At 36.6% G+C, this 14813-nt stretch overlaps 1 protein-coding gene across 1 annotated transcript; it reads left to right on the top strand.

Moving 5' to 3' along the window:
- The first annotated feature begins 3350 nt into the window (after positions 1-3350).
- On the top strand, positions 3351-5537 carry LOC128016317 (forkhead box protein B1-like). The gene has a single exon (XM_052600803.1). The coding sequence runs from the start codon at positions 4012-4014 to the stop codon at positions 4888-4890; it is 879 nt and encodes a 292-aa protein (XP_052456763.1). The 5' UTR covers positions 3351-4011; the 3' UTR covers positions 4891-5537.
- The last annotated feature ends 9276 nt before the right edge of the window (positions 5538-14813 follow it).

The following is a 14813-nucleotide window of genomic DNA, read 5'->3' as shown; positions in this document are numbered from 1 at the left end:
TGGGGGTGGTAGTATAATGTTGCGGGGATGCTTTGCTGCAGAAGGGACTGGTGCACTTCTCAAAGTAGATGGCATCATGAGAAAAGAAGATTTTGTGGATATATTGAAGCAACATCTGAAGACATCAGCCAGGAAGTTAAAGCTTTGGCGCAAATGGGTCTTCCAAATGGACAATGACCCCAAGCATACCTCCAAATATGTTACAAAGTGGCTTAAGGACAACAAAGTCAAGGTATTGAAATGGCCATCACAAAGCCCTGATCTCAATCCCATAGAAAATGTGTGGGCGGCACTGAAAAGGCAAGTGCGAGCAAGAAGGCCTACAAACCTGACCCCGTTGCACCAGTTCTGTCAAGAGGAGTGGGCCAAAATTCCAGCAAACTATTGTAGAAAGCTTTTGGAAGGATACCCGAAACGTTTGGCCCAAGTGAAACAGTTTCGGGGTAATTCTACCAAATACTAAGGAAGTGTATGTATATACTTCTGACTTTGATGAAAGTGATTAAAAAATACATACAAATTATCCCTTGCTCGATTCTGACATTTAACAAATGCAAAAAAAAAAAATGTTAATATTTATTGATCAAAAACAGAATAAGTTTACTCTGATTTAATGTATGTAATGTAATGTAATAAAAATGTTTTTGTTTTTTTCTGAAGTGTATGTAAATATCTGGTTTCAACTGTATGTATTAAGAGTAAAGAACAGAATACAAACACAAAACCAAGCACGAAAAGCTATAAGAATATCTGCGTCCTTGTGCTGGCTGAGATTGAGACAACATGTCTTTACAGACCAGTCTCATCTATCAGACACAGATGTGTCATATGTTCTCCATTAGGCTAAATATTATTCATTACGGCACATCATCAACCTGCTCCCAGTCTCACCCTGTGTTTTAGTGGTCGAGGGTTAACTGCAGCATCTTTGACACATCCCACACACACACACACACACACACAGGCACATACATGGGCAGTCCATCAGGAGCAGTTGGGTCGGAGAATGTACATTATGGATAATTCAGTGCTTCCTTCCTCCATCTGTCTATGCCTTTCCAAATGTATTGATTACAACATTAAAAGACAATAGTAATCATACAGATTAAATTTTAACTTGTCAATTAAAGCTATAAGCTAATAACGTTTACTTAATTTTTCATTTTTAATATTAATAAGTTAAAAAGAAAATTGGAGGTTGGAAAATATTTGACATTTATTTTTTCTTCATATGCATAGCCTATAATATTTATGGAATTACCAACTGTGGGTGATTTTTTCTCAAATCAAATAAAAAGATAAAAGAACTCCATAATTTGGTTTATGATTTGGAAGTTCATCCTCCAATCAAAGAGCCTTGACGTCATCCCTCCTCAAACCAGTTATATGACTCATCTGCTTCGGTTTAAGACTTGCACATACTCTTGCCGTTGTAATGCCAGCACTTCTCCACGACTGCAGATTTTGTATATCCCACCACTATATTTCTTTTTACAGTGAAGACTTACAATAAAAAAATTATATTTAAATTATTCCCTCTCTGCAAAGCAATCAAACTGTTTTTTACATGTCATAAAATATGCTTCTCTAAAACATATTCTTCGATTTATTGATGATCTGAAAAAAGTCAGTCCCTTTAACCTATGCTGTTAATTAATTAATAGCCTACAATAAAATACATTTGATCTGTTATAATCCATTATGAAATGGCTTATAGCAAACTATCACAAACTAATTTAATGTATAAATTATAACAAATATTTATAACAATAAATAGCTATAAAATATGTAGCAGTGATCCTCCTCAAGCTGATGCTCAAAATTGTGAAGATATCTACTATCACAAACCTTCACCCTGAGAATAAGGCATTTATGGATTTAGACTAATTCAAACTCATTTTAAATATAAACGCGTTCAATTATTAAAATAGGCTATATAAAGAAGCTACATTTCAGTATTGCAGTTTGAATGCACAAATGCGCTTGTATGCACATCAACTCCGTTCTTCAGCAGTGAATGGGAAGTTGTGCGTGTGGTCTGAGTCAGGGGCGTCGCACCCGTGGGGGATGTGGGGGTTTTAACACCCACACTTTTCCCGGTGAGAGGGTTCGACACCCGCACATTTTCTGCAGTTTTTCCGCAGTTTTGCACAAACGCCTTACTACAGACGTTCCTCCGTTTCTCTGACCGCTCTGTGTCTGCGCTCGCCGCGGCTGCCTCCTCCCCCTCCCTCTCAAACTTGACACCGGCTTTGAGTGTGATCGGCTGATGATTGGCTGTTCTGCCTTAAGTCCCGCCTCTCTTGGGGTGTTATCGGTCAGCTCGTGCTGAGGAGGCGGGAACTTATGGTTATTTACATCTCCCTTTTCCAGGTACTTTGAATGAGTGTTTATGGTTTAGAGGTTTTTAAATAAGCTTCATATGTGTTTGGGAAGATGTTCTGTTAATCGTTTTGTTGACATGTCGAGTGTTTTCGGTATTATATTTCGTTTTTTAGACTAATGCTAATTGCTATTATTGGGATATTGTTTGCATACCTGTTGAAAAACTATGAAATTAAAGTGTATATTAATTTAATGTTTAAAAACAGTAAATTGTTACATTATTTATACCACCAGAGAAAAAGCTTTGTGTGTGCGTTTTTTCTCTCCTTTTCTGATTTTGCGTTTTTTTCTCCCCTTTTCTGATTTTGCGGTTTTTTCTCCCCTTTTCTGATTTTTTTTCTTTTCTTTTTTTAATGTAGGATTATTTTTTTCCCAGCCAAACGCTGCAAGCCGGAAATCCCGCACAGTGCTAGAGAACTTTGAGCCCTGCATTTTGTACCCCTCTGTCAATGTGTTCATCATTTTTATTATTTATAAACAAACCACATCCATCCCCCACACTTTTGAAAAGCTTGCTACGCCCCTGGTCTGAGTGACTGTGTTTACAAAAGCATGACTTTAGCTTATACAGTCAAATTGCGCATCAGACCTCCTAAAAACACGTAGTTAATATGATAATATCTACAGATCATTACACTCTAAAAATGAGCTAATTAAAAGTGATTTTTTTGTTTAATTGGTGCCTTAAAATTGAAGGAAAACAAAACGGTGCCAGAGTTACGCAGTCGCACGTTTTAGATCACGAGATAAAGATGTTGCAACAAAAATAGCCTAGCCTATGTAAACATTTTTTACGTAAAGTAAATGTAACCTAGCCTACATTTTAAATAAATGAATAAATATAGACTATGTTGTAAAAGTTAATTAGGAGTCCAATTAGGAAAACAAGTAGAAATAATAAAAAATAAATGTTATGCTTCAGAAGAAATTCGGAAGAATGATGTCGATAAAATATGAATTGTGGTTGCTGACGCGACAGAAAAAACTCTCTTCCTCAAAGTCACTGCAGCCTTAACTTTAGCCGGAGAGCCACTGAGAAGACATTATTTCCCCCTGAACTAACAGTCCATTTGCTGTGTATGTTTACAAAGTTCACATGCACAATAGCCAGATTCCAAAATCTCACATCCAGTCACCTCTTGCAAATGCAGAGATGAATATTATTGGTTCAGCGGGTCGCGTGAAAGGTGTAAATGAAAACAGTTTAGAAGACAGTGCATGCGCCCCTCCTTCTGAGGAAGATTGTCTTGTGACAACACAGTGAGCTCTTGAAAAGAGGGGAAAAAAGGGGAACAGACGCTCACAGACTTCACACACAGGGAACTTCGGATGAGACCATGAGAGAAGACTTTGAGGCTTTGATTTTGTGCTGAAGTTTATTGGCTTATTGGCAACAAATCACAAACTCCTAAAACAAACGAATGAAACGCACAGCATAGGCCTAACTTGCTCAAAACTTTTTACAAGAATGGATATTAAGGGAGTGTCAGCTGAAGCATCTGTTTTAGGCTATATTTAATATGTCTGATTTTTCACCTCGGATTGTTCGATTTTCCTCAAACTCGAAGTGTTTTGAACGTATTCATCACTGATTGTGAACTCGAGGTAGGTAGTTCACTCGGGAAAATGCCTCGTCCTGGAAGAAACACGTACAGCGACCAGAAGCCGCCGTATTCGTATATTTCGCTGACCGCGATGGCCATTCAAAGTTGCCCCGAGAAGATGCTCCCTCTCAGCGAAATTTACAAGTTCATCATGGACATGTTTCCTTATTATCGGGAAAACACGCAGCGCTGGCAAAACTCCCTTCGCCACAATCTTTCCTTCAACGACTGCTTCATCAAGATCCCACGGAGACCGGATCAGCCGGGCAAGGGCAGCTTCTGGGCTCTCCATCCCAACTGCGGTGAAATGTTTGAAAACGGGAGCTTCTTGAGGCGCCGCAAGAGATTCAAAGTGATGATCGCCTCCGAGCACCTGCAAAACCGCTCTGACGCGACGCATTTCCTCCAGCAACAAGCGAAACTCAGAATTACCTCTTTAGGGACACATCTACCTCAGCTGACCAACTACAACTTAAGTGTGTCTCAGCCCTCCACCTTCAAACACCCCTTTGCCATCGAAAACATCATTGCCAGAGATTACAAAATGCCAGGAAGCCTTGCTTTCTCCACCATGCAGTCCATATCCACGGGTTATCATACAGGCCTACACAATCAGCTGACCACGGCTTGGCCCCACATGCATAACAGTAATAATGTCTATGGAGTACCACTCAAATCCCTGGGTCATGGAGCGCAAAGTTTACCTTCGATCCCTGTGCCAATCAAACCTGCTCCAGCTTCGGTAGCGTCCATCCCGGCGCTGCACGCGCACCTTCCAGCGTTCCTCTCCGGCTCTCCACAGTCCCTGAGTCCGACGTCTCCCGGCCAGAGCAGCCCCGCCACACCGAGCCAGACCTCGCTGCTCCATTCACTCGCCGTGCGCTGTCAAGAGGTCACTTAAAACTTTTAGAGGGACTTGAAACTTTCCGATACACACACATCCACGCTGATTCACTGGCACCGAATTTATAAGGCAAGACAAAAAACTGACCTTATCAGAAACCTGTGAAACGATATAAAGCGATTATTTCAAAACACAGTGGAAATAAATCATCTGTTAAGTTTATTTATAGCTCAATTTGTCTATGACATTATGTCAGGAATTTAGGCTCATATTATTAAAGGTCAAGAATCATATTGAAAAATGCACAGAAAATGTAAGAACGAGCGTAAAGAGTTTTGGACAGTAAAGTTTATTAGAATTAAAATACGGCCATTCTCCATGTATATCATTTCACTTGTAACTTAAAAATTTGGGCTATTTTAAAGCTGTTAAGGCTCATCGACATCAAGTAAAGAAACAGAAAAAGAATGAGAATCGCTTGCACAAGCACAGATGCTGCAGCCTTTCGGTGTGGCAGTGAAGAAATATAAAAACTGAAATACTTCGAATGCACTTTTGGTGTGACGTTACTCATATCGCAAGAGATCTTGTTCCGTGAACAATGCTCAGCCTAGTTTAGCCGCTTTCAAAGCTGTTGTATAAAAGTTTTCTGTATAATGTTGACATTCTCTGATGTTGCATGCTGCTTTTTACGTATACCTGAAATAAATTATAAACTTTTTGTCATCAAACTTCATTGAAGTATCTTGAGACTGACATTTTAAATTGTATGAATTTATAGATACTGTAGGCTATTGTTAATAGTACAGGTTAAGATGTTTCAATACGGAAAAAAAAGTATCAACCAATAGCAAAATTAAACAACATGTATGAATAATTAAAAATTGAAAGGAACATGTTGGGCCCAATCACGGTCTTTGGTTAGAGATGAAAGGAAGAACTTTATTTAAATTCCGAATCGAGATTCATATTTTAAGTAAGTGATGTGCAATATGAACAAAGCTGCTCTTGCACATTTCCTCAATTAATAATGAAATAAAAAATAGAATTAAATTATATATATATATATATATATATATATATATATATATATATTAAGAAGTGCCTTAAGAAAAAGAAAACCATTTCACAAAAACAAATGTTACTCTGCTAGGACACCAGCGTGAATTTGAAGAGAATTGACTTCATTCATCCACAAAAAAATGACAATCTGGCTACGGCTTAACTTAGAATTATTTCTTTGTTGCTTCTTGGTTTGATATTTTTGCAGTTTATATAATTTTCATATTTAGCTTTTTTTAAATTTTGAAGTGTTGTTTAAGTTTCCAAATATTTTGAGGCCACATACATTTTATTTATAATCTATCAACTGTAAATGCAAATTGTGAAGAGATCTTCATTCACTTACCGTGCATTTTATACTTTTACTTGAACTTGTATCCATCAAAATAAAAAGCAGCTATTATTCTATACATTTATTTTAATCATTTCAATTATTCAATTAGCTGATTAAAATTTCAGACAACATTCACAAACTAAATGTTAGTAGGTTGTTTGTTCAGTATATATAATTTCATTCACAATTTAAATTCAAATAATGCATTAAAATAATGAAACATCCAAGGTAATTAGCATGTGTAATTTATCCATTTCTTAATGCATGTGGGTAGTGTCCTGAGTAATGAGGCAGCCTTAACCCAGGACACAAAAGATGGAATGGACGGGAACCTGTTATTCATAATAACTTTAGAAAAAACAAAGTCATCAAGCTTGACATCAACTTACAGAACTTATTTGGAGGGAAATTTTGCATGCAATATAAATAGCCTTATTTATTTCTCTCTGTGATGTTATTAATTTGGGGCGTACATATTTATGATTAAAATACCTGAACATGCTCAGGCAGGGGATGGCAGGGATATTTATATGGCCATAAATCAACAAGCTGTGGAGCCTGGAGAGTGAAAATCAACATAAACAGACTATGTACTGTACACTCATAAGTCTTTGAAGACCTGTTTAAACAAAATAATGGTTACCAACCTTCAATAACTTCCTTATTTATCCAAAATGTATAGATTCCAAGAATCTTTTAAATATTAGCCGTTATATGAATAAAAAATACAGCACTGTTGTGTGCCTGATTTCTCTCCTGACAATGATTCTTGTACAGGAAGCACAGTGCAAAATTATTCGAGCTAAGTCAAGCAGCCACAAGTGCAGGGAAGACCCAGCCAAAAGCCTGTGTGTGCATGAAATCACCGTGTCAACTTTTAATTCATGCTCCTAAGCAGAGACTGTGAGACAAATGACACCACTGGGGCTGTCAATAGCTCAAGTGACAACAGCTAAATGGTCATCCAATGACCCCTGGACTTAAGATTTTTCTGGATTTATACTAATACTAAAAGTAAATACTGTCAAAGTCATCTAAAACATTTTATTAACTTATAAGGTTGAATAAAACACTGAATTTTGTTATCAATGTTTGTAGACTTAAATCATTCTGCTTTCATCATCTGAAGAGATGACTAATCACAAAATTCAAAGAAAGTACTGTGAGTGAACATTCTCAAGCTTTCAAGGACTGTTTGGTCAGCCATAAAACATCAGCCACTGGTCAGGACCATTGTGTCCCGTCAATGCACTTCAGGCCTTTCAACATGTTGCCAGGCGACTGGATGCGCTGACACAGCGATGCTGGTCTATATGTGATCAATCTCCTGCATGTCTGTGCATTTGCTGTTGTGATTGGGCAAATGCGTTTGCTTTGTCTCACTAAGAGACCTCCAGTGAGAGGAACAGCAGTTTTTTGTGTGTGCAAGTTTTTTAGTTTACAACACACAATGTAAAAGTGGTTGATGAATGCCCAATGCCAAAAACACTAAAAAGTACAATAGTTGAGAGTTTATGCCTCCTTCAGAGGAGTAATCATTACCGGGCAAGTGAACAATAACCTGAAACTCAATTGTCTTAATCTTCACCTTTAACACATTAAATTTGCAGTCTGCAGTTAAAAGGTTTGGGGTCAGTTAGATTTTTCTTTAATATTTTATTTAGTAAGGATTATACATTAAATTGAATGACATTGATCAAAAAGGAAAGACCTTTATTAAAAACTTTTACATTATTACAAAACATTGATTTTCAAATAAATCTTGTTCTTTTAAACTTTCTGTTCATCAAAGAATCCTGAAAAACAAAATATATCAGGGTTTCCTTAAAACTGCTAGGTAGAATTATTTTAAAATTGTTAATTTTTTTTTTTTGAGCACCAAATCAGCATGATAGAATTATTTCTGAAGGATCATGTGACACTGAAGACTGGAGTAATGGCTGCTGAAATTTCAGCTTACCAATCACAGGAATAAACTAAACACATATTTCAATAGTCATTTTAAACTGTAGTAATATTTCCTCGTTCAAAACCATTAAAAAACGTACATACCGCAAACTTTTGAATGGTGTGCACAATACTGAGTCATGCTAGAAAAAGAAGGAGCTTGTAATAAGAAGAATCCCTCAAGGAGTTTGGTGTCAGAACACTCACTAATACAAAGTCAGATTCTGATCTGATAAGGTGGCGCCAATGACCCATACCTTCATAACAGCAGATGAATGACAGCCCCCTGAAGATGACGGGGCCTCCAGCTGCTGCTCTTGTGCAATGCTGAGAACATACATGCTGAAAGAATCATGCAACAATAAAATTCTATGAAATATTAATATACCATATCAGTATGCTTTTCCACTGAAACTATTATCGCCAGTATAATAATCAACTATTAGCAAGCGGATAAAGACGGCTAATTTGACATGACAAAGCTTGAGGATGTCACTTTTTCCTAACAACCAGTTCACAGTTTCACAAAAACAATGCAATGATTAACACCCCACCTTCTCTAAAGCTCTAAGGCATCTTCAGCTCTCAGGTGCTGTGATGTTTTAAACATGTGAGTGTAATGACAGACTCAGCTCTGCTGTTTCCCCTGCAGCCGCTGACTGACAGCTTGATTTAGACCGAGAAGGAATCTTCCTTGTTTCTCATAAACTAACACCTCTGCGACACTTCAAAGGGTCAGTCACGCCGGAGGTGACAAAGGGCAGCATGTTTCTGTGCACACAGCGAGATGGACAGATAGAGGGCTGGGGTCAGGTGCTGCTTCCAGCTTCCAGTCACATTTTCAAGGAATCCCAGAAGAAACACAACCATGTCTATCACAAATTATGATTTTATGAGTATTAAAATCCTTTTTCATTACAAGGTGCCCAAAGGGATTTCTAAACGAAAATCAGATTCTGAATCTTAATTTAGACTCAGATGATTATAATACAGTCGTGCAACTAACAAAATATTAAATTAGATATGTAAACAAGGCAGCAAATTACTTTCAGCTATGAAATGGTTCCTACAAAATCTTCTCCTAATGTAGCATTAACAAGAAGTAAGAGAACATTTTCTTCTGACTCATAACAATGGACTACACTTCTTTGATCTGTGTTAAGTCCTTCCCAAAGTCAGGAGCTAATAACTGACCTTTTGTAATTGGGATTAACTCCGCTGTGTTTTGTTCATGTAGCTCAATTGGTAGAGCATTGCGCTTATCAAGCGCAAGGTTGGGGGTTCGATTCCCTGGGAACACCTGGTAAAAATTGATAGCCTGAACGCACAGTAAGTCGCTTTGGATAAAAGCGTCTGCTAAATGCATATACATTTATTTTTAACTAACCTGTGCTGATTGTTGGCTTAAATGATGCTGACACCGTCTATACAAAATACACTAAATGTTGTGTTAACTTTTGAGTCTTCAAAATGCAAACGTTATGTCTCTGTAAATGTGCTGATCTGACTTTACATCATACATGAGATGGTACTTGAACACGCAGAACCCTAATGATAATGTGACTGACACCTGGACGGCCAGGGAACGGTGTGGTCTTCCACAGGTGCGTGGCCTCAAGAAAGAGGGTGGGCTGATTATGTAGAAAACAGTTAGTCTGTGAGAGTGAATTACTTAAGCCTCCATAAAAGCACTCTTTTTAAATAAGGGTCAATTTGATTGCTCCCTTTTACCCTTCAGCCAGTTATCACACAGTGGATGAGGGAAACCCACTTGGTTTTTATTCCAACAAGTCAAGAGCAAAAAAGAGAACTAGTCAATATTACACTAATAACTAGTTAAAGAGCAGAATGTGTTAATTTCATTTAGCAGACCTGCAAAATCATGTTAATCATGTTAGAAGTATATGCAAAAATTAAGTGAAATATTCATTAATATGCAACGTCTGGTTGAGTCGTCACTATTTTAATAAATACACATTTAAATAAACAAATTTCACATTTACATAATAAATTCTGTAGATTTTTATGTAACTTTTAAATTAACAACTATTGTTAGCAATTCCTGACAGCAGGATATACATTTGGAGTCTAGGACCGATTTTTTAGCTCAAACAAACACCAGACTTATTTTTTTCCTAGAAATTCTGAGACGTACAGATGGATCCACACAAAGGCCAACTGTACCTCGATGTGAGCTGTAATATTTAGGTCAAAGCAAATCAAACAGAACGTGCTGTAGCTGAATAGAATGATTTATTCAAGCCATGGCAGCGGATTGCTGTGACAACAGATTGCCTCCTGGTAAAGTTCCATTACAACAAACAAAGCTCTCAGAACTCATAACCCGTCTGATTCATGGGACAGTGTTTGAATATAGTTCTTATTTAATTACACGCTCATTATTAAAGTTTACATTTCTGATCATTAGTGGGAAGTCTGGCCATTGATCAATTCCCAGTTTAAAAATAAATTGCATTCATTTTTTAACAATTGCCCTGTTAAAAGAATATCTTGCATTTTTCTGAATCCATTTCCACTGTGGAACAATTTTGTCCTGAATGTTGTTGCATTAGATAGCTAAGAGCTATTTTTCAATATATATTTCAGGAACCGATCCCAAAGGTAATTTAGTGGATGTTTAAAGTCAGTTCACATCAAGTTGACAGAAAAGAGTAACAGAATAAACACACATGCTTTAAAAGTGCGCACATGCTATTTCTATTTCTTTAAAATAAACACCACTTGATATTTTGATATCTAATGCATAACATGAAACATTTTAAAGAGTGGTTTAGGTATCTAAATACGTTCAGAGACTATATTCAAAATCATAAAATACTGTCTCCCCAAAGATACCTTTTTTTGGTATCTCAGTAATAGACAGTTGAAAATCAGTCCAAAAGAACCACAATTTCAGCCCCTTGTATTTTAGACTAAGCATGTTGAATATTTATTTCTGTACACTGTACTGTGGTCATCAACCTAAAATGTTCGATTTTTTTATTTAGGGCTATGGTGCCCACTCCTGACTCATTAAAACACTCAGAAAGACCCCAACTCAGAACAACAAGAGACAGTTATGAGGGTAAGATAAGACGGGAGTAAAGCCTCTTACAGAGAAAGAGAAAGTCTTCCACCCTAGAGCTCCACAGGATTGAAGAAGGGGCGGTGTCAACATCTCATTGTGTATTGGAGTGGTAATTCAGAGCTTGGTGGTCTAATGTGCTTTAGAAGCACTTTTAATTTCCCAAGTTTGCGTTTGAAAGGAACAACGGGTAGCTTTTATTCACAGGTAGCTTTGAAGTATACAAGAGGTTCTGACATAGTCAATCCCTAATAGTCTGACCACTAAGAAAAAGAAATAGAGGACAGAAACCTCTCAGCTTTCCTTGCACTTGCCACCAAGTGTAAAATCCTTATAGCTATCTTTTACCAGCTGTATGTTGGAGTTTAAGTGTGGATCAAAAGCAAAGTAGTAAATGTTTCTCAGTCTTTACAGAAATGTATGATAAAAATGTATGTGCATACACTTATAATATAAACTTTGTGTATCCCTGCTTTGTGACTTGACACAAATGATCATCTCTGGGATCAGATTAGACTATCTGAGCTTGTGTTCATTTACCAAAAAACTATGTTTTTATGAGTAATCTATGCAAAACTGATGATCAATGGTTTACAGATGTCATGTTACACCAAAGTAAGGTAGCATAACAAAGAAGGTAAACTATTTCCTGCAGCAGAGCCAGAACAAGCAGACTACTGGGTCTTATTTTATAAACCACTGATGCATTAATATGAATATATAAACTATTTAAACACATTCTGTCAATGATATTTGATTTTCTGGGTATCATCATTATTAAATGTTGTTTTTTATCAAGCTGTTTTTTATTTAATTATTTTCAGTTCATTAGAATATAAATGAACTGAAAATAATTAAACAAAGACTCACATTTAAGAAAATATTAAATGTGAGTCTTTGTTTAATTATTTTCAGTTCATTTATTCTATTTTTCAAAGTGTTCTATTTTTGTTGTAAAGTAAACCCCTTTGTACTTACGAGAAACTAACCTCCAACTGAGGAGAAAATAAATGGGATGTGTTCATTACATACCATAATTCTTTAAAGTTAAACAACCATAAAGGCTAAGAACTCTGACCTTCACCATCTAACTAAGCAAGAAAAGCCAATGATGTGTGCAAGGCCCCACTCTCTCGTCATATGCTGATTATGATAAAATATGTCTCAGCCTCACGAAAAATAACCGTATGTCATCCATGACAACACAGGGCCAGTATTTCAACAAGAGCCAAATTTCTTCAGCACTGAAATGCTTTACTGTCGGCTGGAAAGCTCACACTGAACTAATCTGGGACTGCATTCATTAGACACTCAACATTCTACAATTAATACAAATACACATAGCCTATACACATGTGATACATATAGTTTTATGAGTCTGTAATTAATTTTTCTTACCATTTACCCTGTAAAAACCATTCGTCAGGTAACTTAAAAATAAAATCAACAGATTAGAATTAAACTAAATCACTAAATCAGCTCGATTACAATAGGTTACTTAAAGTTAATGGTTGCTGGTTACACTGTAGATTACGCTAAATTGCATTGTTTAAAAAAAAAAAAAAAAACATTTTTTTTGGCACATTTTTTAAATTAGAAAAAAAAAAAGAAGCTTTTTTTTTATTTTATTTGTAAGATAATCTCAGCCCTATTTTATGTATCATTAGCATTTGGATATGTATCCAGCATTTCTATTTTAGCACTTGCTTGGTTAACAAATAACTGACAGACGGACGAAGCCCATAGGTTTGAAGCTTCTCCGGCTGTTTTTGTAGGAGCTATGATGCAGAGGGTGCCATGCTTGCCTGAGGCCATGCCTCTCTCTCCATCACTGCCATATGTTTGCATACTTACACAAACATATGAGCTTTGCACCGTTTGCATCTATCATTATCCATTTGGCAGGACAAAATATTAAGCTCACTCTGGCCTAATTTAACTGCTTGGTGGATTATGTTGAAATTAGAAGATGTTGCTTTAAAAACAAGAACAAGATTTGAATTGAATTGTATTGCAGGAAACAAGAGGATCTTCTTTCATTATCAAGGGTCATTTACATTTCTATAACGCATTTGGACACTATGGAAACTGTACCATGATAAATTCTTTGCCATGCCCTTCACAGTTGTCGTAGCAGGTCCATAAACAGCATTTATAATAATCTAGCGGGACGGCACTCCCAGCTCGCTGATTAGCATGCAGAAGACGAGAGGATTGGAGAAGTGACAGAGGCCACAGGGCTCATTGATACATCCTAATTGTTCTTCATCAGAAACACCACGAGAGGTGCAGAAGAGAAAACACACATCAGACATTAACACTTCTGGGGGTCGCAGAGTCTTTCTGGAACTCTACCTCATGTTCCAGTAGAAAGTATGTAAGATGTAATGCTGGAATCTGAATCTGATCCCAAATTAATTCATTGTTAAATAATACAGAAAAACCTCTCAGGAGGCACGATATTCTGTGTATGACTGCCTGAAAGAAGCTGTTGAGCTGTGAACATTTGTGATAAAGAATTGTGGTATAATATCAAAATTAAATCACACTTACCTCTTTCCAAACCTGTATGACTTTTGTTTTCTGCAGAACACACACATACACACACACACAGTCTGGTCAGCTATCCTTGTGGGGACTCTCCTTAGGCGTAATGGTTTTTATACTGTACAGACCGTATTTTCTATCGCCCTTCACCAACCCTACCCCTAAACCTAACCCTCACAGGAAACTTTCTGCATTTTTAGATTTTCAAGAAACTTAATTCTGTGTAATTTTTTTGCTTCTTTACCCGTGGGGACCTCAATTTAGGTCCCCACCGTGACACGAGTCCCCATGAGTCTGTGTTTATTCAGGTTTAAGTCCCCAATAGAAAAAACAAGTACACACACACACATTTTTCAAAATATCTTCTTGTGTATTTCACAAAAGTAGGAAATTCATACATGTTTGATCTGGGCGAGTAAATAATGACAATTATTGAGTGAACTTTCACTTTTTACGTTAATCAGATATGCTTATATGACATAAAATTATGGCTCTATTAACCTTCATATATAGCAATATAAAGATTAGAAAACTCATAATTATACAATATTAACTCATGAATCTTAATTAACATTCCATACAATTATTAAATCATAATAAATGAACTTCTTCCACGCTTTTTTTTTAATTTTGGCTTAGTTTTGGTCACTCATTAACCCATTAAGTAATTAATAAATATGCTTTATCACATTATGCTATTAGAATAGTTTTACATGATAATGGGCTTCAACCTCATTCTGTTCAGAGGATAATGCTGACTTTGAGCATCTTTAATTAATTATATAATTTCTTTCATGGATGGTAGAATGTTCACCTAAGCATTTCCTGAGATGTAATTCTGTTTGTTGTGGCAATACTGTTTCGTAAAGAAAACAAAGGATGAAAAAGTAATTAAGTTCAGTAATAAAATCTCAAGCATCGTAACACGCAACATTAAATGCCCATCCAACTCCATCAATTACTCCAAGTGCTCTCTCTCTCTCTCTCTCTCACACACACACACAC

This window comes from Carassius gibelio, chromosome A7 (genome assembly GCF_023724105.1).
Source record: "Carassius gibelio isolate Cgi1373 ecotype wild population from Czech Republic chromosome A7, carGib1.2-hapl.c, whole genome shotgun sequence".
NCBI classification, from domain to species: Eukaryota; Metazoa; Chordata; class Actinopteri; order Cypriniformes; family Cyprinidae; genus Carassius; species Carassius gibelio.
Note: the sequence above shows the minus strand (reverse complement) of the source record. Positions and strands in the feature narration are given on the sequence as shown.